Raw genomic sequence first — 24,049 nt, 5'->3', positions numbered from 1 at the left:
TCTGGGGCACATGACTTACGAGGAGAGGCTGAGGGAACTGGGCTTATTTAGTTTGCAGAATAGAAGAGTGAAGGGGGATTTGATAGCAACCTTCAACTACCTGAACGGGGGTTCCAAAGAGGATGGAGCTAGGCTGTTCTCAGTGGTAGCAGATGACAGAACAAGGAACAACAGTCTCAAGTTGCAGTGGGGGAGGTCTAGGTTGGATATTAGGAAACACTATTTCACTAGGAGGGTGGTGAAGCACTGGAATGGGTTACCTAGGTAGGTGGTTAAATCTCCATCCTTAGAGGTTTTTAAGGCACAGCTTGACAAAGCCCTGGCTGGGAAGATTTAGTTGCGGTTGGTCTTGCTTTGAGCAGGGAGTTGGACTAGATGACCTCCTGAGGTCCCTTCCAACCCTGATATTCTATGTGCTACTTGCTTACTATAGTGACACTATTAGGGGCAGGGCAGTTTGGATGTATAACCAACTGTAGGGCAATCAAGATTGGATCCACAGCCCATTGAAGTCAATGGAAGACTTCACATCAAGTTCAATGGGTGGTGGATCAGAGATCACTGTTCAATAGTGGCAGCACAAGTTCACTGCACTCATTGATGTGCTCCAGTTCACTTGCAGCAGATCTTGCTTCCACTGTAAAGTTTGTTCTCTCACACCCAGTAGTGTAAATCAGGAACTACTCCTACTGAGTCAATGGAGATACAGCAGCATAAATTGGGCGTCTGTGAGAGGAGCACAAGACCTGGTGTCCTGCCATGCCACATTCTGCTGAAAAGTCCCACACAAAAGATCTCAGGAGGATGGCAGTCAGACTGGGTCATCAGGAGCTGCAGGGTGTCCCTTCTGGCAGCTCAGTACTGCTCAGCACCATCAGCACAATTCCTTTCTCACTGCCTTTTCCACAGAGTCACAGATTTGTGATGCAGGTCTGACCCTACTCAGCCCAAGCCAGAGGGCCTCCCACAGGCATTTCTGCATCAAGCCCAGACCCTGTGTTGAGTTAGAGAGTCCCTTTCCGAATGACACCTATCCTCCCTGAAAGACTCCAAGGGGCACACAGGCCAGTGTGTCCCAATAAGGTGACCCATAGCACATTACCGAGGGGTCACCGTGCCTGGATAAAGCCCCATGGTACATTACCCAAGGGTCACCATACCCCAGGTAAGGTGCACCATGGTATGTTATACAGGGGTCGCCATGCCTGGGTAAGGTGACCCATGGTACATTACTGAGGGATCACCCTACCCTGCATAAGGCACCCAATGGTATGTTAACCAGGCGTTGCCATGCTCTGGGAAAGGTGCCCCAGGATACATTACCCAGGGGTGACCATGCCACAGTAAGGTGCCCCAAGAGTACTTTACAGAGGGATCACTGTGCCCCAGGAAAGGCCCTATCGTATGTTACCCAGAGGTCACCGTGCCCTGGCTAAGGTGCCCCATGGTATGTTACCCAGGGGTCACCGTACCCCGGGTAAGGCGCCCTGTGATAAATGAAAAGGGAGGAGGGGTAGCTCCCTTTTATGGACACCCAGCCAGGCAGTAGCTATAAAATCCCTCTTAGAGCAATTAGAGAACAGCTACTACCTGTAAAGGATTAAAAAACCTGACTGCTATGCATAGGTACAAGGAATTGAGTGGGCACCTGGCCAAAAGAGCCAATGGGAAGGCTAGAACTTTTAAAAATTGAAACAAAGATTCCCCTTCGATCTGTCTGTTTGTTCTCCCAGGGAGATGCGAACAGGGCAACAACTATGCTGTAAGAAGCTTGGGGCCTGGTATGAAAAATCCCCGATATCATACCTAGAAACTACTCATTTGAAACCCCAGATATGTAAGTAGATCAGGAAATGTCTAGGAAGACGTGATTAGGTTTATCTCTTTTTATTTCTTTATGGCTTATGGACTCCTCTGTGCTAACCCCAGGTGCTTTTGTTTTGCTTGTAACCTTTAAGCTGGACCTCAAGAAAACTATTCTTGGTGCTTAATCCTTGTTGTTACTCTTTTGAAATGTAGCGAATGCCTGAGTTCCCAAATGTATTTCCTTTATTTTATTTTTTTAAATAAAATTTACCTTGATTTTCTGTGTCCCAAGAGGTTGTGCACATGTTTTTTAGTTAGCTGGTGAAAACAGCTGATTTCTTTCCCCATCCTTCTTTCTCAGCTCTTCCCCGGAGCGGGGTGAAAAGGCTTAAGGGTATTTCACAGGAAGGAATTCCCAAGTGCGCCTTCCTGGGCTCCCAAAGGGATTCTGCACTTGGGTGGTGGCAGCATCTACCAAACCGAGGTCAGAGAGAAGCTGTAACCTTGGAAGTTTAATACAAGCCTGGAGTGGCCAGTATTAATTTTTAAGAATCCTTGCGGGCCCCCACCTTCTGCACTCGAAGTGCCAGAGTGGGGAATTAGCCTTGACATGGTGGTAGAGCGGTGGGATCACTCTGAACCAGAAGCACAGACCTCAGGATTTTAAAAGGACACATTTTTCCTTTTGGTAGCCTGCAAAACCAGGGAGTTCCTTCCTTCCTTTTCTGCCTGAGGAGGAACAGGCACACAAAGGGTTCATCCTGCAAAGCCAGAGAGTCCAATGAGTAGTTTATTTTTTTTCTGAGCTTTGTGGCAACGAAATAGCTAGGCTAGATTAGGGGAGCCTTGTGCATGAGGTTGTGGTTGGGCACTGAAAATCTAGAGCAATCAGTCTTCCCAAAGCAGCACACCATGGAGAAGAGAGACTCAGGTCAAGCCCAGACATCCACCTCCATGACAGAAATGCAGGGAGGGAATAGGGGACTGGAAATTTCCCTGGAGGGAATGGATAGCTCTCCTCAACCCAAGATCCAGGTGCCAAGACGGAGGGATGCCCTTAACCCAGACCAAGTTCTAACTGTGGAAGACAGGAATTTCTTCCTACAGATGAAGTGCTTGGAAGTGCAAGCGGTGGAGAAGTCCGTGGAAGCAGAGGAGAAACGCTTGGAGGTGGAGGAGAGGAGAGAGATGTAGCACTTGGAGGTGGAAACAGAGGTGCAGTGCTTGGAGGCTGAGGAGAGGAGAGAGGTGAAATGCTTGGAGGCAGGAGCAAAGGGGAAACACTTGGAGGTGGAGGAGAGAGGCAAAGCGGAGGCGGAAATGGAGCAGAAATGCTTAGAGCTGGAAAGGGCTAAGTGGGTCAGCCAGGTAGCCCTAACAGTCCTCCTTCAGGTACCACTCTCCATTCCAAGAAATTCCCCACATACAAGGTAGGCGATGATATAGAGGCCTTCTTAGAAAATTTTGAAAGGGCCTGCCTTGGGTACAATACCCCTCCAGACCAAAATATGGTGGAGCTGAGGCCACAACTCAGTGGACCCTTATCAGAGGTGGCAGCTGAAATGCCTAAAGAACACATGAACAAGTATGAACTTTTTAAACAAAAGGCCAGAATTAGGATGAGGCTAACACCCGAGCATGCCTGCCAGCGGTTCAGAGCCCTCAGGTGAAAACCAGACGTGGCATTTTCCCAACATGCCTATCACATTGTAAAAAATTGGGATGCCTGAATATCAGGAGCAAATGTTAAGTCTCTGGAAGATCTGTCTCTCTTAATACAAATGGAGCAGTTCTTAGAGGGGAAACCTGAGACAACACCATCAGAGTCAGCCCAAAGCCCCACCTTGCAAGGAGGACCCTCCCCACATCCAAGGAGACCTCAGATGCCCTGTCATCCCACAACCCCACTCTCCAACCACCCACCTCACCCCAGCCCACAGTCAGCTGGGCGATGCTTTAAATGTAATGAGCTAGGATATGCGAAGGCCAACTGCCCTAAGAGCACCAGTTGACTGCAACTCATCAGCCCAGGGTCCCACTGAGAGCCTTCAGACCCAGATGCCTTGCAAATACCCCCAGAGTGAAGGGAAACTGTGAGTGTGGGCGGGAGGAAGATTACTGCATGGAGAGACACTGGAGCACAGGTGTCAGCTATCCACCAATCCCTGGTGGACCCCAAATTCATCGACCAAGAGGCCCAAGTGATGGTGTAACCCTTTAAGGCCAACTCTTTTAACTTGTCTACAACCAAGTTGCCTGTCCAATACTAGGGCTGGTCAGGAATATGGACTTTTGAAGGCTATGACAATTATCTCATTCCCATGCTGCTGGGAGAAGACTTAGTCAAGCATCTGAAGCTATCTAAAAGGCTGTGTATGGTTGCCCATGGCTAGGCTAAACAGGCCTCCACAAGTAATTCCATTCCTGAGCCTCCTACAAGGACTCAGTCTGTGTCCCCTGATACCACTGGCCTGGGGACCCAGCCAGAGGTGGTGGAACCAGACTCCAGACCAAAGTCCATGGCAGTGGTTGTAGATTCAGTGGCTGTGGCTAGGGAAAGGCTGATTGGGGAAGCAGCCTCATCTGTGGCCATGCCCCAGTCAGGGCCCAGCTGGTTCTCATAAGAGGGCAGCGGGTGAGGAGCAGTCAGTCTCTCTCTAGTTTGCTGATGGAGAAGGGCCTAGTTGCTGGGGAGCTAAACAGGGTACCTAAAGTGGAGCAGGGCTGGAGGAGCTCCAGCCTGGAAATCCCCCAGGCTGCAGGCCTTGTTAAAGGCCAGAAAGGGTACTGGGGTTGCAGAGGGCAGCCCAAGGGTGGGCAGAGGCAGAGGCAGTAGATCCAAATCCCACTTGTTGGTGATGAGTGGCACTTACACTGCAGTCTGCCCCAGGGAATGGAGGCTAGGTGATGACTGGCAGTGGCCATAGACTGAGGCGAGGGTGGGGGTTCCCTGGGCAGGGGAGACCTAGATCTGTGGGGGTACTGCCAGGGGGCAGCACCCTGGCCTGAAAGGGGCACCGGGATCCAGGAGGGACTTGGGCCCAGGAGCAAGCAGGACACCAGGCTGCAGAGGGTGCTCTGGAGCTGGAAATGCTAATTCCCTGGATGACCAGCAGAAGGTGCCGCAGGGGTGAGTCCTGCCCCATGACAGAAAGCTTCTGGGAAAAGGTGCATCTGATCAAAGGGTAAACACACCTAGCCCAGAGAGCACAGATCACAGCCTTCTAGGTGACAGGGAAGTTCTCAGTGCTGGGAAGGGGAAACACAGGGTAACCCCAAAGGGGAGCTGGATTTTCTGCATATGTACAGTCCTGGGGTTGGGAGACCACTGCCCAAAGGGGCAGCTAATGTGCAGGATCCCCCTGAACACATATCTTGCCAGACCCTGAGGTACCAAAATTCCAGAAACATGATTAAATTAAGAGCCCACACAGAGGGAAGTACTGGAGGGAAGGAAAAGCCAGTGACTGATTACATGGAAGAGAGTCAAAGGACACAATGGGTAATGAACAAACTAACCTCAAATTACACTATCTGAACAGGGGGTGTGGTATCACAAAGATACTTGTGAACACCCATCTGAGATACAAATTTTGGTATTAATGGTAAGTTTTAGGATAAGAATTTTATTATTGATGTTAAATCTTATGATTATGTTACTTTTCAATTAATGCCTGTAAACAGGCTTAAAGCTTATCACAGCAGAGAAACCATAAAAAACCTGGTTTGCTGTGTGTGAGTGTGGAAACTGAGGCACACCACCTCCTGGCCTTAATGGCTGGATGCCAAAAGAACTATAATACAAACTGCCTTCAAGATAGTTTACTGCAAGAGGGTCAGTCACTGACTAAGGGGAGAGGTGTGACACTCTATACCTTGGGGGAACACCCAGCACCCCCATGTTCATCCTTGTAATATGATTGTGTGGTATCTAATGCAAAGTTTGTCATGTTAGGTGTCTTCGGAAGGCTCATGATGTACTTAGCATTGTTGTTATGGTAATGTTTATAGTAATCATTGTTATAGGATGTAATTTCATGTATATAGTTATGAGGCTGAAAACGTGTCCTCATGGCTTAAAGCAAGCTCAGGCAAAAACTCTCCAGAAGCAGAGGGTCAGTTCATCCCTCATCAGGGCATGTATGGGACAAACCCAGCCCAGCCTCACAGGAACAAAGGACACTGGACTAGGCAACAGCAAAGGATCTGTTGGACTCTCGAGTGAGTCACCCCCCTTCCTTTGGTCAGTTTGGGACTGTGATGAGGTAATGCTCACCTGACCCTGAAGTTGGGGTGGGAGGAGAGAACACGATAAAAGGGAGAGATGTTTGCCATGCTTCCTCTCTCTCCCACCTCCATCTACAAACATCACCACCAAGTGACTGAAGCGCTGATCAAAGGGGAGAGCCTGGTTGAAGGGCAACCAGCCAGCCTGTGGTGAGAAGCATCTAAGGGCACTGAAAGTGTTAAGATCAGCATAAAATGTGTTTTGCTTTTGTTTCATTTCACCAAATCTGACTTATTATGCTCTGACTTATAATCACGTAAAATCTACCTTGGTAGTTAATAAATGTGTTTGTTTGTTCTACCTGAAGCAGAGTGTTTGGTTTAAAGCATGTCAGAGACTCCCCTTGGGATAACAAGCCTGGTACATATCAATTTCTTTGTTAAATTGACAAACTCATATACGCTTGCAGCGTCCAGTGGGCATAACTGGACACTGCAAGACAGAAGTTCCTAGAGTTTTGTCTGGGACTGGAGATATTGGCTAGTGTCATTCAGTTGCACAATCTAAGGAGCAGCTTACATGGCAGAGGCTGTGTGTGAACAGCACAGGAGTGGGGGTTCTCACAGCAAAGCAGGACAAGGCTGGCTCCCAGAGTAAACAATTGGAGTGACCTAGTAGATCATGGGTCCATATTACACTAGAGAAGAGGGTCACAGTTACCCAGGGGTCACCGTGCCCCGGGCAAGGCGCTTGATGGTATGTTACCCAGGGGTTTCCGCATCCTGCGTAAGGAACCCCATGGTACGTTACCCGGGGGTCACAGAGACCTGGGAAAGGCACCCCATGGTACATTACTCAGGGGACACCATGCCCTTGGTAAGGCGCTCTATGGTACTCTACCCAGGGGTGACCATGCCCTGCATAAGGTGCGCATGGTACCTTACCCACAGGGCACTGTGCCCCAGATAAGGTGCCACAGGGTACATTACCTATAGGTTGCCATGCCCTGGGTAAGGGGCCTTGTGCTATGTTACCCAGGAATCACCATGCTCCTTGTAAGGCACCCCATGACTCATTACCCAGTGATCACCGTACCCTGGGTAAGGTGTCTCATGCTACATTACATGGGGAACTGCGACTCCTGGGTAATGTGCCCCATGGTATGTTACCCAGAGGTCTCAGTGCCCTGTGTAAGGCGTCCCATGGAACATTACCCAGGGGTTGCTAAGCTCTGTATAAAGCACCCTATGGTACATTACCCAAGGGTCGGTGTGCCCTGGGTAAGGCGTCCCATGGTATCTTACCAAAGAGTTACCATGCCTTGTTTAAGGCACCCTATGGTGTGTTACCCAGGGTCACTGTATGGCGGGTAAGGCACCTCATTGTACATTACCCAAATGTAACTGAGCCCTGAGTAAGGCACTCCATGGTGTGTTACCCAGGGGTCGCTGTGCCTTGAATAAGGTGCCCCAAGGGGTGACCATGCCCTGTGTAAGGTGTGCATGGTACATTACCGAGGATTTGTGGTGCCCCGTGTAAGGCGCCCCATGGAACGTTACCCAGGGGTTGCCGAGCTCTGCATAAGGCACCCGGTGGTACGTTACCCAAGGGTCACAGTGCCCCGCATAAGGCTCCCTGTGGTACGTTACCCAGGGTTGCTGTGTCCTGGGTAAGGCACTGCATGGTACCTACATGACGGGGCACTGTGCCTCAGGTAAGGCGTCCATTGTATGTTACACATGGATCACCGTGCTCTGGGTAAGGTGCCCCATGATAAGTTTGTGATGTTGCACCCCATAATGCTTTATAGAAATATGCTTATGAGTGTAAATATGACATAACTGGAATATGTTTTATGCTAGATATGCAATGTAACATATCTGTGCAAAGGTTATGTTATTCTGCATGTATTCATCCTATTCGTATGAATGTATCATTCTTGTATCTGAGACTAGAAATATGAAATATAACTCTGAGGTCCTATTGTAATTGTGCAAAGTGTAGGCCATTAATGGTGGTTTGGAATTTTGATGGCTCCCATTAACCAGGACAATTGACTGTAGATGGCTCTGTTTACTTGTAAGTCTTCCTGTATATGTGTGTGCTGGCAAGTGGGCAATGAAATCTTACAGTGACATGTGATCATGTCACCTGAACTGGAATCCATCATTAACCTGGTGCTTTTCCATTTAGAAGGACAGGTGGGGACCTAGAGAGACAAAAGATTCATGCCTTTTGCCAAAGCTATATAAGGAGGTGGAACAGAACAAAGGAGGCTGCAGTCAGGAGAAATCCCCTAGCTACAACCTGAGCTGGAATAAGGACTCTACCAGGGAAAAGGATTGGGCCCAGACTAGAAGGAGGCTAGTCTGTCAAAGAAGCGTATTGGAACATCTCTGAGGGTGAGATTTACCTGCATTTGGTTTCCTACTGTATTAGGCTTTAGACTTGCGTATTTTATTTTGTTTGGTATTTTACATCTGTCTGTTATTACTTGGAACCACTTAAATCCTACTTTTTGTATGTAATAAAATTACTTTTACTTATTAATTAACCAAGAATAAGTATTAATACTGGGGTGGGGGGGGGAAACAGCTGTGCATATCTCTCTCTTTTATAGAGGGTGAACAATTTGAGTTTACCCTGTATAAAGCTTTATACAGATAAAATAGATTTATTTGGGGTTTGGATCCCATTGGGAGCTGGGTGTCTGGGTGTTGGAGACAGGAGCACTTCTTAAGCTGTTTTCAGTTAAGCCTGAAGCTTGTGGGGGACGTGGTTCAGACTTGGATCTGTGTTTGCAGCAGGCAAGCGAGTCTGGCTCAAAGAAGCCAAGGTACTGGAGTCCCAAGGTGGCAGGGAAAACGGGCTCTGAGGTAGTCCCAGCACATCAGGTGGCAGTCCCACGGGGGTTTCTGTGACCTAACCTGTTATAGTGGCGCACTGAGCTGGGTCTGTGCACAGCTGATTGCTTTGAAATACTGGTAGTGATTTTAAGTGAGTTTTAAGTGTGTTGGCTGGAGAACAGACAAAGTGGTTTGTTATTTTCTGTTTGCTTATTTCGGATAAGGGCAATAGGGACAGAAAAATAAGCAAAATAAGTAAGAGTGAAGATCAGAAGAAATTAAAACTGCACAAGCTGCAAATTGCCCAGGAAGGCTGAACACTGGGCACTGGACAAGTGTCTGCTAAGTAAGAAGCCCCTGAGCTGAGTGCACCCCAGTTTCAATGAACTGCAGAGGGGTGTGGCCTAGCACAAGAAAGCAGGAAAATGACAACCAGTGAAGCAGCTACTAAACTAGAGCTGGCCAGACTGGAAGCAGAAGAGAAGGCAAAGGACCAGGCGTTTCAATTGAAGCTCAAAGAAGCAGAGGCAGCCAGGGAGAAAGCTACTCACAAAAGAGCTATGGAAGCAAAGGCAACCAGGGACAAAAGAGCCCCGGAGTTAAGAGACAGAGAAATACAGGCTGAGATTGAGGGCTGGTCGACACTAGGGGGGGAAATTGATCTAAGATACGCAACTTCAGCTATGTGAATAGCGTAGTTGAAGTCGAAGTATCTTAGATTGAGTTACCTACCGTTCTCACGGCGCGGGATCGACGTCCGCGGCTCCCCCTGTCGACTCCGCTACCGCCGTTCATGTTGATGGAGTTCCGGAGTCGACAGGAGCTCATTCGGGGATCGCCATATTGCGTCTAGATGAGATGCGATATATCGATCCTCGAGAAATCGATTGCTACCCACCGATACGGCCGGTAGTGAAGACGTATCCTGTGGCACAGAAGCATGAACTGGCTGTTATGGAGTGGAAGAGACAAAACCCTCCAGCAGCTGGCCCCACTTCCCCCAAAAATCCACAAATGGGAACAACTCTGTCCAAGGTATGATGAGTCCAGTGACATTGCCAAATATTTCATCACCTTTGAGAGACTGTGCACCCTCCGTACAATTCCTGACAAACAAAAAATGGACACCTTGGTAGCAAAATTGACTGGAAGAGCTCTGGCCATATTCAATAAGATGCCTATTGATGATGTGTCAAACTATAGTAAATTTGAGGAACTGGTTTTGATACAGTTTCAGATTAACCCTGTAAGTTTCAGGTGTAAATTCAGGAGTCTAAAGAGCAGATCTAGATTGAGTAATGTGGCTTATATAAATGAAACAAGAGATTTGTTAAATAAGTAGGTGAGGGGGAAAAGGCATTATAAGCTTGGAAGAAATGTGTAATTTGGTTACTTGGGAACAAGTCCTGAATATGTGTAATGATGACGTAAAACAGTATTTGTGAGACAAAGAGGTGGATGCAGTGGGTGGATTGACTGAGTTTGCAACTCTTTTGAGCAGTCATAATCTGCAATTAAACATAAACCACTGGCAGAGGAGTACAGGGTTAGTGGAAAGCAGAATCACCGTTTTACCTCCTGGGGGGAAAAGGAGGCTGGGCGTTCACCTCCCTATTCCTCTGTTACTCGTCCCAAATCTCCTGTACAAGCAGAGGAATCCTAGAGGTCCTATAACTGTAAATCCACTAACCACCTGAGGAATAAATCTCCCTAGCTGAATGGGAACAGGAAGCAAGTAATACATGAAGCTGCTGCTTCTCTGAGCCAGGCTGCCTCTTTCCACACAGGATTTGTAAAGGTTGCTTCTACAAAACCAAGCAGTAAGCATATGCATACTGTTAAATTGAATGGGAAAGTATTCCTGGGATTGCGGGACACAGGTGCAGAGATTTCTGTGGTCTGGAGGGACCTGATCCATGAGAAGGATTTGTTGCCAGTGAAAATGGCAGAATTAGAACTGGTGGGAGGTTACAAAGTCCTTGCACCTTTAGCTAAGGTACACATGTGATCCAACCCATCACAACATTACCCAGGGGTTGCCATGCCTTGGGTAAGGGACCCCATGATATATTACCCAGGGGCACTGTGTCCCAGGTAAGGCATCCCATGGTACATTAACCAGGGGTTACCATTGTGGCGTTGCACTCCATATATTCTATGGAAATTTGCTAATGAGTGAATATAATGTAACTGGAATATGCTTTAGGCAAAAGGTCTCTTGTAAGGTATCATTACAAAGCTTATAATCTACTGAGTGTGTTCATCCTATTTGCATGAATGTTTCATTCTTGTATCTGAAACTAGGAATATGAAATATAACTCTGGGGTCCTACTGCAATTATGCAAAGTGTGGGCCATTAATGGTGGTTTGGAATCTGGATGGCTCCCATTGACTAGGACAATTGCCTGTAAATGGCTCTGATTACTTGCAAACCTTCCTGGGTGTGTGTGGTCCAGCCCTGGAAGAATGGAGGCTGAGGCCTCATAGGACATGCGGCCATGTCACCTGATACTGGAATCCATGTTAAATGTGGTGCTTTTCCATTTAGAAGGATGGATGGAAATCCAGAGAGAGAAAAGATTCCCGCCTTGTGCCAAAGCTATAAAAGGGGGTGGAACAGAACAAATGAGGCTGCCAGTCATGAGAGATCCCCGAGTTACCACCAGACCTGGAACTAACAAGGACTGTACCAGGGGAAAGGTTTGGGCCCAGACTAGGAAGAAGTCTAGCTTGTGAAAGAAGCTTATGGGAACATCTGAGGGTGAGATTTTACCTGTAAACAGTTTCTTAATATATTAGTCTTAGACTTGTGTGTTTTGTTTTATTTTGCTTGGTAATTTACTTTGTTTCTGTCTGTTACTACTTGAAACCACTTAAATCCTAATTTTTATACTAAATAAAATCACTTTTGTTTGTTAATGAACCCAGAGTAAGCGATTAATACCTGTTCATATCTCTCTACCAGTGTTAGAGGGTGTACAATTTATGAGTTTACCCTGTACAAGCTTTATACAGAGTAAAACTGATTTATTTGGGGTTTGAATGCCATTGGGAGCTGAGTACTGGAGAGAAGTGACCTGCTGAGCAGTTTTTGGTTAAAGTCTCCAGCTTTGGGGGCGTGGACCAGACCTGAGTCTGTGTTGCAGCAGGCTAGCATGTCTGGCTCAACAAGGCAGGGTTCTGGAGTCCCAAGCTGGCAGGGAAAACAGGATCAGAAGTAAATTCAGCATGTCAGGTGATAGTCCTAAAGGGGGTCTCTGTGACTGAAACCATCACAACCGTGCCCCAGGTGAGGTGCCCCGTGGTACGTTACCCAGAGGTCATCATGCCCTGAGTAAGGGGCATGTAGGCGTCCCTCGCTCTCCTGCTCAGAGGGAGGCCACTCAGGTTGGCTCAGTTTGGTCAGGACTAGCCGGGAGCCCACAATAGGGCTGGGTGACCAACCATCACTACCAGGCTTCGGTCTGGGCTGTGGTAGCTCAAGTAGTCCACCCTGTCATAAACAGATAGCTAAGGGTTAATGTTCTTTTACCTGTAAAGGGTTAACAAAGGGAACCAAACACCTGACCAGAGGACCAATCAGAAAAAAAGATTTTTCAAATGTCAAGGGAGGGAAGTTTTGGGGTGAGTCTTTTGTTCTTTGTCTTGGTTCGGTGACCCTCTCGGCTCTGAGAGTGATCTCTCTATCTCCAGGCTTTCTAATCTTCTGTTTCCAAGTTGTAAGTACAAGGATAGTAAGACAATAGGTTTATATTGTTTTTTTGTATTTACATGTGTGTAGTTGCTGGAATGTTTTAAATTGTATTCTTTTTGGGATAAGGCTGTTTATTCATTTTTTCCTTTAAGCAATTGACCCTGTATATTGTCACCTTGACACAGAGACCATTTTATGTCTTTTTCTTTCTTTTTATATAAAGTTTTGCTTTTGAAGACCTGTTTGTTTCCCGCCCCCCTTGTTGAGGCTTGAGGGAATTGAGTCTGTACTTAACAGGAATAGAGAAGGGGGGGGAAGGGTGGAATCCCTTTGTTTAGATTCACGGAGCTTGAATCTGTATATCTCTCCAGGAACCCAGGGAGGGAACACCTGGAGGGGAGGAGGGGAAAGGGAAATGGTTTATTCCCCTTTGTTGTGAGACTCAAGGAATCTGAGTCTTGGGGTCCCCCAGGGAAGGTTTTGGGGAGACCACAGTGAGCCAGACACTGGAATTTTCTGGCTGGTGGCAGCGATATCAGATCCAAGCTGGTAATTAAGTTTGGAGGTTTCATGCTAGCTTCTCATGTTCTGAACTCTAAGGTTCAGATCTGAGTAGGAAAGTTATGACACACCCATCAACACAATCTATCGGGATGGCCTCGACCTGGGCAGGGCCCAAGCAGCCAACAATCGAACAGTCTTTAAGAGCCGGCTCTGGCCTGGGTGGAGCCCAGGCAGCCAGCGAGCAAACAGCCTTCACAGGGCTGGCTCTCGCCGGAGTAGAGCTCAGGTAGCCAGCAAACAAAGAGTCTTTCCAGATAAGTAATAAGGAGGTTCTTGTCCTGGGCTAGAGCCTCCTTGCACCGTGTAGGGGGGTCAGCCACCCAGGGTGGGGTGGCAGGGGGATGCGGGCTCATCCTACTCCACTGTGTCCCAGCCCAGGGCCCTGGCAGGGGCAGGATTGACTCCATGGCTGCCCCTAGGCTACTTCCTGACTCCCTGGGGTTTGGTACCTGCGGCCTCCAGGCCTCTTCCAGCTCTTCGGGGTACTCTGGGCCAGACAGCAGGTACTCCAGGCCAGTCCTCGTCCATGTCTGGAAATCAGGAACAGCGAGGCGCAAGTTCCTCTTGGGAGAACAGGCCAAGCGTCGTCTTCCTTCGCCAGCTCTCCTCCAACTGTGCTGCAGGACCGGCCTTTTATACTTCCGGCCACATCCTGGTACTTCCGGCGAGGGGGATGGGGAGATCTAGGCTCCACCTTCCAAGGTGCATGTAAGTGTTACTCTCTCTCTCCCACTCAGAGGGAGGCCACTCAGCCTCACTACACCATCCCTCCCCACCGCCCAAGTCCATCTCTGGGAACCAGGAGATGGCACCCTTCTCCTCCCCCAGCTGGGAGAAAGTCTGCATTGACATGGTCCTAACCTGCTCGATGTCAAAATATGAAGACATAAGGCTGCAGGGTTAGTACCAGTGCATAATCCGGGGGTTTGTCTCTCTCTTGCCATTTGTAAACACTTCAGAGGTGCATGGTCAGTTACTAGTATGAAGGGGCTGCCTACAAGATAATATCTTAAGGCACTTGACAGCCAGGGTTCCTTCTCGACCACTGCATAATTTTGCTCTTGGGGGAACATCCCCGTGGATATACTGGAGCTGAATGACCCCTAGGGGTGGTTCAGGCAGGGGGATGAGACCCTGGCGGACAAGTTTCTGCTCACTTCCCGAGTCAATGAGCACAGAGACGGTTGCTCCATTCACTATAATGGGTACAGCCAGCTTATGCAAGGGCTGTTTATGGGCCCGGGCCCTCCTCGAACAGACCTGCCCAAAAGTACAGTCCATCATCAGGCACTCCTGATGGAGGTGTCCAAAGCGGCCACAGGTGAGGCAGGGGCCAAGTCCAAGGTGTCGGGCGGGTCCGGTGCAGGGATTGCTGGGACCGGCGCCTCTGCAGCCTCGAGTCTCCTTTCAGTGGGGGCATCTAGCAGCGGGCCCACTCTCTCTGGGGCCTTTGTCGGGCTGGGCCAACTTCCCATCCATCTGAGGGTCTTAGGCCAGGTTGGGGCTTGCTCCTCTGGCCCTGGGTCTTCTCTTTACAAGACTGAACTGGTTTGGTGGTTGGAGGACGGGCCCTTTCCCTACCGGGGTCTCAGCTACCAGAAAGTCCTCTACGCTAAGCAAGGCTGTTGCTTTGATGGTCAGTTGCTGGTGCATGACCCAAGTCCTCCCACGTGCTGGAAAGATATGCAGAAAGTGTTTGAGCACCACTTGTTCAGCTACCTCAGCCCCCGTACGCTGTTCAGATTGTAGCCACCGCCTGCATGGCTCTCACCTGTTGGGTGACCACCCTAGGTCAGGCTACTGGTGTGTGTGTTTTTTCGCGTAGTTGCCTCCGAAATGTCTCGTGAGTGATCTCCAAGGCATCGAGAATTGCGGCCTTCAGATGTGTGTGGTCGTGGGCTTCGGCCACAGGGAGCGCCCTATAGGCAGCTTGGGCCGGGCCCATTAGGTACGGTGCCAGCAAAGTGGGCCAGTGGCCACTTAGCGGCAGGGGAAACTCTCTCAAAAGTAATTAAAAATGTCTCAGGATCATCGTCAGGCCCCATCTTGGTCAGGCGAACAGACGCCACGGGATCAGGAGGTCCGGTAGCCCTACTGGGGTTGGGTGGTCCCAGAGCTGGCCAAAGGGCGGCAAGCTGCTGCAGGCATTGATGTTATTGCTCGCAGTTTTGGACCCACAACTCCCAGATCAGCTGCTGCTGCTGGCTCTCGGCTAGCCACTTGATTAACTTTTACACCTCCATCCTCTATATACCTGTGGAGGTGTTCTATAAAGTTTTGCGGTTGGCTCATCCCCTCATCTCAGGAGAGGGGACAATGCCCACATTCTCCACCACGTGTAAGCGTCTCTTGCTGTCCCGCTCAGGGGGAAGCCACTCAGGTTGGCCCAGTCTGGTCAGGACCAGGGTTTTCAGGTTAGCTGGGAGCCCACAATAGGGCTGGGCAACCAACCGTCACTACGAGGTTTTGGCCTGGGCGGGGGTAGCTCAAGTAGTCCGCCCATCAACACAGTCTATCAGGGGTAGCCCCAGTCTGGGCAGGGCCCAAGCAGCCAACAACCAAGGGTTGGCTCTGGCCTGGGTGGACCACAGGCAGCCAGCGAGCAAACAGTCTTCACAGGGCTGGCTCTCGCCGGAGTAGAGCTCAGGTGGCCGGCAAACAAACAGTCCATACAGGGCTGGCTTTAGCCTGGGCAGGGCCCAGGCAGCCAGTAAATAGTCTTTCCAGATGAGTGATAAGGGGGCTCCTGTCCTGGGCTAGAGCCTCCTTGCACTGTGTACGGGGTCAGCCACCCAGGGTGGGGTTGCAGGGGGACGTGGGCTCACCCTAATTCACCGTGTCCCAGCCCAGGGACCTGGCAGGGGCAGGATTGGCTGCCCCTGTGCCTTTGGGGTCCAGCCGCAACACGCCAACTGAGCCACGCCGGGCTCTGCAGTCGGCTGCTCCGTGGCTGCCTGTGGGCTACTTCCTGCCTCCCCCGGGGTTTGGTACCTGTGGCCTCCAGGCTTCTTCCGGCTCTTCAGGGTAAACTGCAGCAGGTACTCCGGGCCAGTCCTTGTCTGAGTCTGGAAATCGGGAACAGCCAGGTGCAGTTTGCTCTTGGGGCCTCGGGAGAACAGGCCGAGCGTTGTTGTCCTTTGCCGGCTTTTCCCTAACTGTGCTGCAGGGCCAGCCTTTTATACTTCCAGCCACGCCCCGGTACTTCCGGTGAGAGGGACGAGGTGATCTAGGCTCTGCCCTCCAAGGAGCGTGTAAGCGTCCCCCTCTCAATCCACTAAGCCTCACTACAGGGCCCCATGATACGTTGCCCAGGGGTCACCAAGCCCGGGCTTAGGTGCCCTATGGTATGTTACCCAGGGGTCGCCGTGTCCCGGGTAAGGTGCGGCATGGTACCTAAACTATGGGGCACTGTGCCCCTGGTGAGGCGCTCCATGGTATGTTACCCAGGGGTCAGTGTGCCCTGTGTAAGGCATCCCATAGTACATTACCCAGGGGTTGCTGTGCCCTGGGTAATGGGCCCCATAGTACCTTACCGAGGAGTCGCTGTGCACCGTCTAAGGCACCCTATGGTACATTACCTAGGGGTCACCGTGCCGTGGGTAAGGTGCCCCATGGTACATTACCCATGTGTCGCTGTGCACTGAGTAAGGCGCATCATGGTACATTACCCAGGGGTCGCTGGGCCTGTCGTAAGGAGCCCCATAGTATGTTAACCAGGGGTCACCGTGCCCTAGGTAGAGAGCTCCATGATACGTTACCCAGGGTTCGCCGTGTCCTGGGTAAGGCGCCCATGGTACGTTATCTTCGATGCTACCTGTTTGCTTCATTTCTACTGCAAATATGTCTAGCTGCAGTTTGCAGTCCAGTAGGGCTCCTCTCTCACTGAGGCTGGAGGCTGCAGCTCTCACCTTCTCCTGTTTCAGCCATGCCAGGTCCTCCTCATGGGCCGCCTTCTGGTTCTTCAGAGACAGCTGAGTCTCTTGTTCCATCTGCCTCAGCTGCTGCTTCAGTGACTCTATATCCCGCCTCCGGGTGGTGTCCTGCAGCTCCAGCTCCTGCTGAGCCTTCTCCACTTCCACTGTGGACCAAAGAAACCCTTGTGAGGCTCCCAAGGGTCCTGCTTGCGTAAAGCGCACTCAGGTGTTCAATGCAGGCGTTACTCTCTGCTGCAGGCCATGGGGCCTGGGGCTCCATGACACCACAAGGCAGGGGACATGGGCATGGCTCCACTTGGGTGAGGGTACTGAGCTCAGGAGCTGAAGCCACAGACAGAAGGGAAAAGGGGGTTAGCAGTAACACATACACTTTACCTTGGAGCACCTGTCTTGTCTGGTCAAGGCTCTGATTCTCCCCTTCCAGCTTTTCCTTCTGGACTTCCAGCTGTGCTGCTAGCTCTTGCATCTCAAAAAGGCTGATCTCCAGTGAGTCCTTCTCAGCTCTGTGGCACAGCAGCAAAGTATCAGGGCCAGTGATGGAGGCTATCACTTCCCTGATCTCCAGTGAATTAGTTGGAACTTTGATTGTGGGAGGAACCTTTGTCTATGCTGAGCCCTGAGGCCTTTATGGCTCAGCTATGAGCCATGCAGCGCTGTCCCAGCCACAGCTTGAATGACATGTGTGCCCTGTATGAACATCTGCCAAACACAGGCCTCCTTGGGGCTTTTCTCCTGTTCTCCATTCACCATGTGTGTTCCCAGCAGAAGGCTCTGTGGAGCTGCTCCCAGCCACTAAGTATGGGAGCAATTCCACATGAGCATGGCTGATCCTGGTTGTCACACATGCGATGGCTGTGTTAGCATGTCTGGGCAGAACAAGGGCACAGGGCTGGCTCTCCTCGCCCAGAGACTATGGTCGGGGGGCAGAACTCCACTTCCTCCTGTGCAGGTGAGGCTTCATTTCCACCAGAGTGTGGCAGAGGAGAACCAGGACTGTGAAGCATTAACAATCCTTTCATTCAAACTGCCTAGGGAGCTGGAGCGAGGCCTCTGCATGGTGAATGACTGCTCAGGCCAGCTAGCACGGCATCCCCGCCAGCCCAAGGGAGTGTGAGCATCATGTCTCCCCACCTAGGTTGATAGTGGCTGAGAACAGCCACCCTCCCAGCTGGCCATTGGCTGTGTGGGCTTGGCTGGAAACTCTCTCCCTTGCTCTGCAGCGTGGGGCATGGGTCACTTGCTGGTGGATTCTCTGCAGCTTGAGGTCTTCAAACCACAATTTGAAGACTTCAATAACTTGGACGTAGATTAGGGGTTTGTTATAGAAGTGGATGGGTAGGGTTCTGTGGCCTGCTTTGTGCAGGGGGTCGGACTAGATGATCACATTGGTCCCTTCTGACTCTGGAGTCTATGAGTCTATGCCCCCCTGTGCCCTCAGCAGGAGGGAGAGAAGTGGATGAAGCAGCAAGGACGGGGAGCGTGTTGGGCAGAAGCAGGGCTCCTGGCATTCCTTGCCTTCCCCCAGCGGGAATGGCCCCTTCTGGTCCATCTCCATTACTGATCTGGGCTGTTCCCAGCCTCATACCAGCAGGTAGCCGTGGGAGCAGCAGAGCAAGAAGCTCCTGGCACAGAGAAGAGACCTTCTCTCCCCTGCCACGGCACCCCTTAACAGCCCTCTCTCCCCCCAAAATAAGAGACTACCCAGCCTCCAGGTGATACCCACAGGACTCCGCCAGTCTCCCAGGATCTGAAGAGCAAGGAGGGGGTACCTCAGCATGTCTGTTTCTTCCAGAAGGCCCTTCCTCTGCCTCTCCAGTACACTGAACTCCACAGCCAGCTGTGCCTTCTCCTTAGCGAGCTCCTCCTTCTCCTGGGTGGTGCGGAGCAGGGCATCGGTCTGAATCTCCAGCTCCTGGTGACTGTGCGCCAGCTGCTCACTCAGAGTGTGCTGCTGGCTGCTTGCCTTGGAAGAGCGAGAAAGGAAGGTGAGCAAAGCTAGAGAGAAAAGGGTGTGACTGGGCCCTCCATGCTCCCGGAGTCCCTTTTGCTGGCTACCCCTACTGCAGGCAGCAGAGAGGGAGGGAGGGAGATGCCCATGGGAGGGCTAGTCCCCCTCGGCCCCTCCTCACCTCGCCAGCTAGGAATACCAGGGGCAGTATTCTGCGCCAGGGATACAGGTGGGATAGGTCATTTCTTGGGGGGATTTGCTCTCTGCATCCCCATCTTCTTCCCAGTCTGTTCCTGTGGCTCCCAGTTGCCCCAGGAACCAGCTGACTGACAGCAAAGCTGCCACAAGCGAGGAATGGAGAAGAGCAGGCATAGGAGAGGAAGACTTTTGCCACAAAGGGAAGCCTGGCTCTTGCACAGCAGTGTGCAGGGAGGGAGCATTATCTGGGACAGATCCTCACCTGGGCCTGCTCTCACCTGCGTCAGGTGATCCTGCAGCTGGGCTTTTTCCCTGTGCAGCAACCTCATCTCTTCCCCCAGTGCCTCTTGCCTCTCCTCTGCCACCTGGCAGCTGTGCTCCAGCTCCTGCCTGGCTGTGCTCATCCATGCCAGCTCCTGCTCCAGGTGTGCCAATTGCTCTCGCAGGCCAGCTCGCTCCTGCTCCAGCTCCCGTCTCTGCTCCAGCAGCGAGCTCTTCTCCTCCTCCAGCTTCACCACACCCAAAAGCCAAAGAGAGGGCAGTGGGATAAGGGGCCGGCCCTGGGAGGAAATACCCTACAGACTTGACAAGAGTGAAGGGCAGGGGGTCTAGAGTCGGAGCTAGCCTGCATTCAGGTGACATCAGAACAGCACAGCTGCCTGCTGTTAGAAGCTCAGCTGCAGAGAGGACAGTTGCTGTTGCCATGGGGGATCCGTTCTCAGCCTGGGGATGTTCCCTGGATAGGGAATATATCCCCAACCCTAACTCAGACCTGGCAGGGCCTGGGGACTGCAATTCCTTCATGCCCATAGAACTTGGAGGCTCTGATGGTCACACTAGCGAGATGTGACTTCACAGTGGCTCCTGAGAACTCAAGTGCCATAGGCTGAGCTGGCAAGGTGTAGAAGCGAGGTGAAGCCTCCTGCGTGGTGCATAAGCAGGGCCCAGGGTCATGGGCAGAGCTGGGCAGTGCTTGAAGTGCTGCAGTCAAGCATGGGACTGCCATGCTACCCCCCATGTCAGGCCTCGCTGAAGTTACAGGCCCGCGAACATCCCCTGGCTTAGAACTGAGGGGGAACCGCTAAAGAGAGCGCACTCCGACTGCCTGCATTCCCCACACCAGCAGGTGGGAGGGCAAACCTCACCCAGCAGCCTGGGTGCTCTGGGGCAGGGCTTCTCTGGGGGATGCTGACAGACAGTGCTTAACTCCCGCTGAATCAATGGGAGCTCGGTGCCTATGTCCCTTGTGGACCCTGCCCTTCCGCTCTTTGGGCTTCCGCTTTCCAGTGGTAAAAGGGACAATGACATTTACTTTCTCCCACCCTCATTTCTTTACCTGTTAAGCTCTTCGGCGGGTCCTGATCCTGGCTGGGGCCTCTAAGTGCTACAGGAATGCCCCCCAGTGGTAGGAATGGGCAACAGAGAGCAGTCCTGCATGGCTCAGTGCGCTGGGGTGGGGGTGGGGGATCTCTGCCTTTGCCCTGCAGCCTATTCTCCCACTGAGGGGAACAAGAGGGATGCTTTTCACTTGGCAGAGTAAGATGTTTCTGTTTCAGAGTAATCCCGCCATTCTCTCTGGATCCACCTGGCAGCCCCAGCAGGAAGGGGCTGGATCCAGCAGGGGCTGGATCCAGCAGGCCCTGGCATAGAAATCTGCAGCCAGGAGTGGGAGAAGCGAGAAGGAGGCCAGGGAGAGAGGAGCTGAATGAGAGCAGGGAGGGGAGATGCTCTGGGGAGTGGGGGGTGGGAGAAGGCCCATGGAGAAGGGAGGGGCACAGCCCACTCAAAGGGACCTAACCCTGCCCACCCAGACACATACACCTTGTAGCCAAGTTCAGGAACTGCCCCTTTCAAAGGAGTGAGAGGCACTTCCCTGGGCTGGGCTGTGGTGATGCCCTGCAGCTGGCGCATCTTGGCTGGGTACCTAACAGTGCTCTGGCATGGAATAACGGAACCAGCTCCTGTGGGCCTTGACAGCTCCTTGAGTGACAGAATGCAGGTCATGGGCTGGGGGTTGGCATGTGAGGTGTACAGGGGCAGAGCACAGGACGTAGGCTAGGGTGTTTGTGATGGGCACAGGGGCAGAGTGCAGGGCAGGGGCGTGTGAGCGGCACAGGGGCAGAGTGCAGGGCAGGGGTGTGTGAGCGGCACGGGGGCAGCACAGAGGATGTAGGTGGGTGTTTGTGATAGGCGCATGGGGTGCGTGGGCAGGGCTGTGTGATGGACATAGGGGTAGCATGGAGGGTGTAGGCTGGGGTGTTTGTGAGGGGCACAGGGGCAGAGCGCATGTGAGGTGAGTGTAGGCGTTGCAGTGGAGGCCATGGGCAAGGTAAGGTCTGTTACCTGCAGGAGAAGGCGGTTGAGGTTGACCTTGTCCTGGGCAAGACCTTCAGCCAGAGCCCCCATCTTGGCCAGTGAGTCTCTCAGCTCGGAGCCCTCCAATTTCAGCTTGTTTATGGCTAGTTCTAGCTTAGCACTGTTGGTCTTGGCCTGGGGAGAAGGGAGACCTCAGCACTTAAACACTGGCTGGGAGTTTTTCCAACCACAGTGAGGTTAAACCTTCCTTGTCCTCGAGATTCAGGAGCCTCTGCTCCACTCTAGTGACGAACTGAGGCACAGTGCAAGGAAGTCTCTGGCCTGGGCTCTGCAATACACGCACTGATATCAGAAGGGTTTGGGATGCTCTGAGTTCATCTAGTGGGAAGCTAGTAGTTAGGCTGCTACAGCTGCAGATCCCACTATGTGGCTCATAGGGAGCAGACCCAGGCAATCTGTGAGCCAAATCCCACAGTCCATCCTCACGCAAAACTCCCATTGAACTCACCCCAATGAGTGCCCAGTGCCTCCTGCAACTCATGTCCCCACAGCAGGGTACATCCCGATGGGGGCTGAACGGTGCCAGTTCAGACTGGGATGCTACAGCTTTCTGGTCTTTGCAAGGCTGTATCAAATACTAACAAGCTTTGTTACCAGGTTCCTACTGTCATTGTGGAGCCTCTGAAATTCTCAGTCAGGCCAATGGCTACTGATGCATTAACGAGAATTCCTCCTGGGGGCTTGCCTCCCATGCCAGCTGTGCCACACTCGAACCTTATAGCTCATTTCACCCACAGACAAGACCAGCACATGGGTGCCAGACCCATTCGCTAGCCCCGCCACTGTTAGTAAGTGCCATAAGTTAGACCTGCACATGCTTCCTGATGGACCCTTTGGGTAAGGTCCACTATGCTGGGTCAGCAAGCAATCCAGCAGACTGCACCTACAGTGATGGAGCATGGTACTTTGGCCCCTGCAAAGGAATTGACAGCAAGCTCTATATGATATTACTCATCTGAGGTTAGGACATTTTTAAAAAGCTCTCCCACCCATTCTACCCTCAGCTCACTGCTAGTTGCTCTCTAGTATTTCCTAGAAGAGTGAACACTATTGAGTGAGACGGCAAAACCCTTCTTTCTGGGGAAAAAAACCATGTTCCCCAGTCGGGACATCCCCCACCTCACTGAAGATGAAGTGGATCTGACAGAGTTGTTGCAAGGCAGTGCTATTATTATGTGGCAAGTAATATACTAGTTTGGAAAAGTTAGTACCTCTGAAAATGCTGCCTAACAGAATTCTTGGTGCATGGATTTAGCTCTGGGCAGATTCTGCTATTGTCACAGGGATGGCTGCTGCTCAGTAGTTATTCACTGGAGCCCAGTTTAACACCCACTGACTTCAACAGGCATTGGGTCATGTCTGTGGAGGGCATGTTATTTCCAAGCAAAGAAATGAACTTGTAACACATTTTCCATTTTGAAATATCAGCTCCTAATGATGTCATGCCATGCACTGGCATCTCACCCACCACTCTCCCAGAGCCCTGTCCTCCCAGCTCCTATGGATGTGTGAGAAACTAATGTCAATAGGCAAGGACTTTGTGTCTCCTGCTTGCCATACAACTTAGCTGGTGTCACTCCCGCCTTCAGGCTGAAAGACTGGGTGGGATTCCAACATAGCCTCAGTGACTTCAGAGTAGGGCAGGGTGAATCACTGATTATTCATTTAGGTTCCAAAAAATCAGAAAAAAAATTGTTTTGGGTTGACCCGAAAATGAAATTTTTTTGACCCAAAAGAGAAGTGGGGGAAAAAATTCATTTCTGGTCAAATGAAACATTTCATTTGCATTTTGAATGTTTCACATTTGTTTAATCTTTTAAAAATTAAATTGAACAAAATTTCTCAATGAAAACTCAATTCAAACAATCAAAATGTTTCGCTTCAAAAATTTTGAAACAAAATATTTCAATTTTTTCAAAAGGAAATATTTCAAGCCCAAGCAATTCAGCGTCGCTGACACAAATCTGCAAATCATTTTGGCGTCAGCAAATCTGTATTTTTTTTGCTGAAACAAGTTTCAGACAAAAACCCATCTGGTTGTACTTAGGAGCCCAAGTCTCACTGAAAGGAAATGGGACTCCTACTCCTAAAGCAGGTGGGTGGTTTGAAAATCTCACTTCCATGGATTCAGGTCTCCTACTAGGATTTGGGTTCATGGTCTGTGCTGATAATGCGGTTCAGATCCAGAATGTTGCTTCGCAGTCAGAGATGCTGTCGTTCATACCAGACACATTAGCATTCCATCAGTCATGTTCTAGTGGGAATCCAGGTGGGAAGTAAGGATCCACTGGCATTTTCCCACTGGAGATGAGATCACAGATTGATGACCCCAGGCCCAGGGCTCTCTGGGTGATAAGTTACAGCTGTTCTGTTTGCCTGCCGCCCATTGCCTGGCAATAGGATCTAGCTCATCACTTCTAAGTGCTTTTGGAAAAGCTGAGCATGAACAGTGC

At 51.0% G+C, this 24,049-nt stretch overlaps 1 protein-coding gene across 4 annotated transcripts in view; it reads right to left on the bottom strand.

The window, feature by feature from the left end:
- CROCC2 (ciliary rootlet coiled-coil, rootletin family member 2) overlaps window positions 1-24,049 on the bottom strand; it is a 136,954-nt gene that overhangs the window by 66,032 nt on the left and 46,873 nt on the right. For all 4 annotated transcript variants that reach the window (XM_050965329.1, XM_050965332.1, XM_050965331.1 and 1 more), the window contains exons 16-20: window positions 21,564-21,710; window positions 19,499-19,729; window positions 18,844-19,037; window positions 17,450-17,577; window positions 17,048-17,217 (exon numbers count right to left, since the gene is read on the bottom strand). In XM_050965329.1, coding sequence (XP_050821286.1) covers window positions 17,048-17,217; window positions 17,450-17,577; window positions 18,844-19,037; window positions 19,499-19,729; window positions 21,564-21,710 — 870 coding nt within the window. The remainder of the gene's footprint in view (window positions 1-17,047; window positions 17,218-17,449; window positions 17,578-18,843; window positions 19,038-19,498; window positions 19,730-21,563; window positions 21,711-24,049) is intronic.

This window comes from Gopherus flavomarginatus, chromosome 8 (genome assembly GCF_025201925.1).
Source record: "Gopherus flavomarginatus isolate rGopFla2 chromosome 8, rGopFla2.mat.asm, whole genome shotgun sequence".
Lineage (NCBI taxonomy): Eukaryota > Metazoa > Chordata > Testudines > Testudinidae > Gopherus > Gopherus flavomarginatus.
This window is presented reverse-complemented; position numbering and strand designations above follow the sequence as displayed.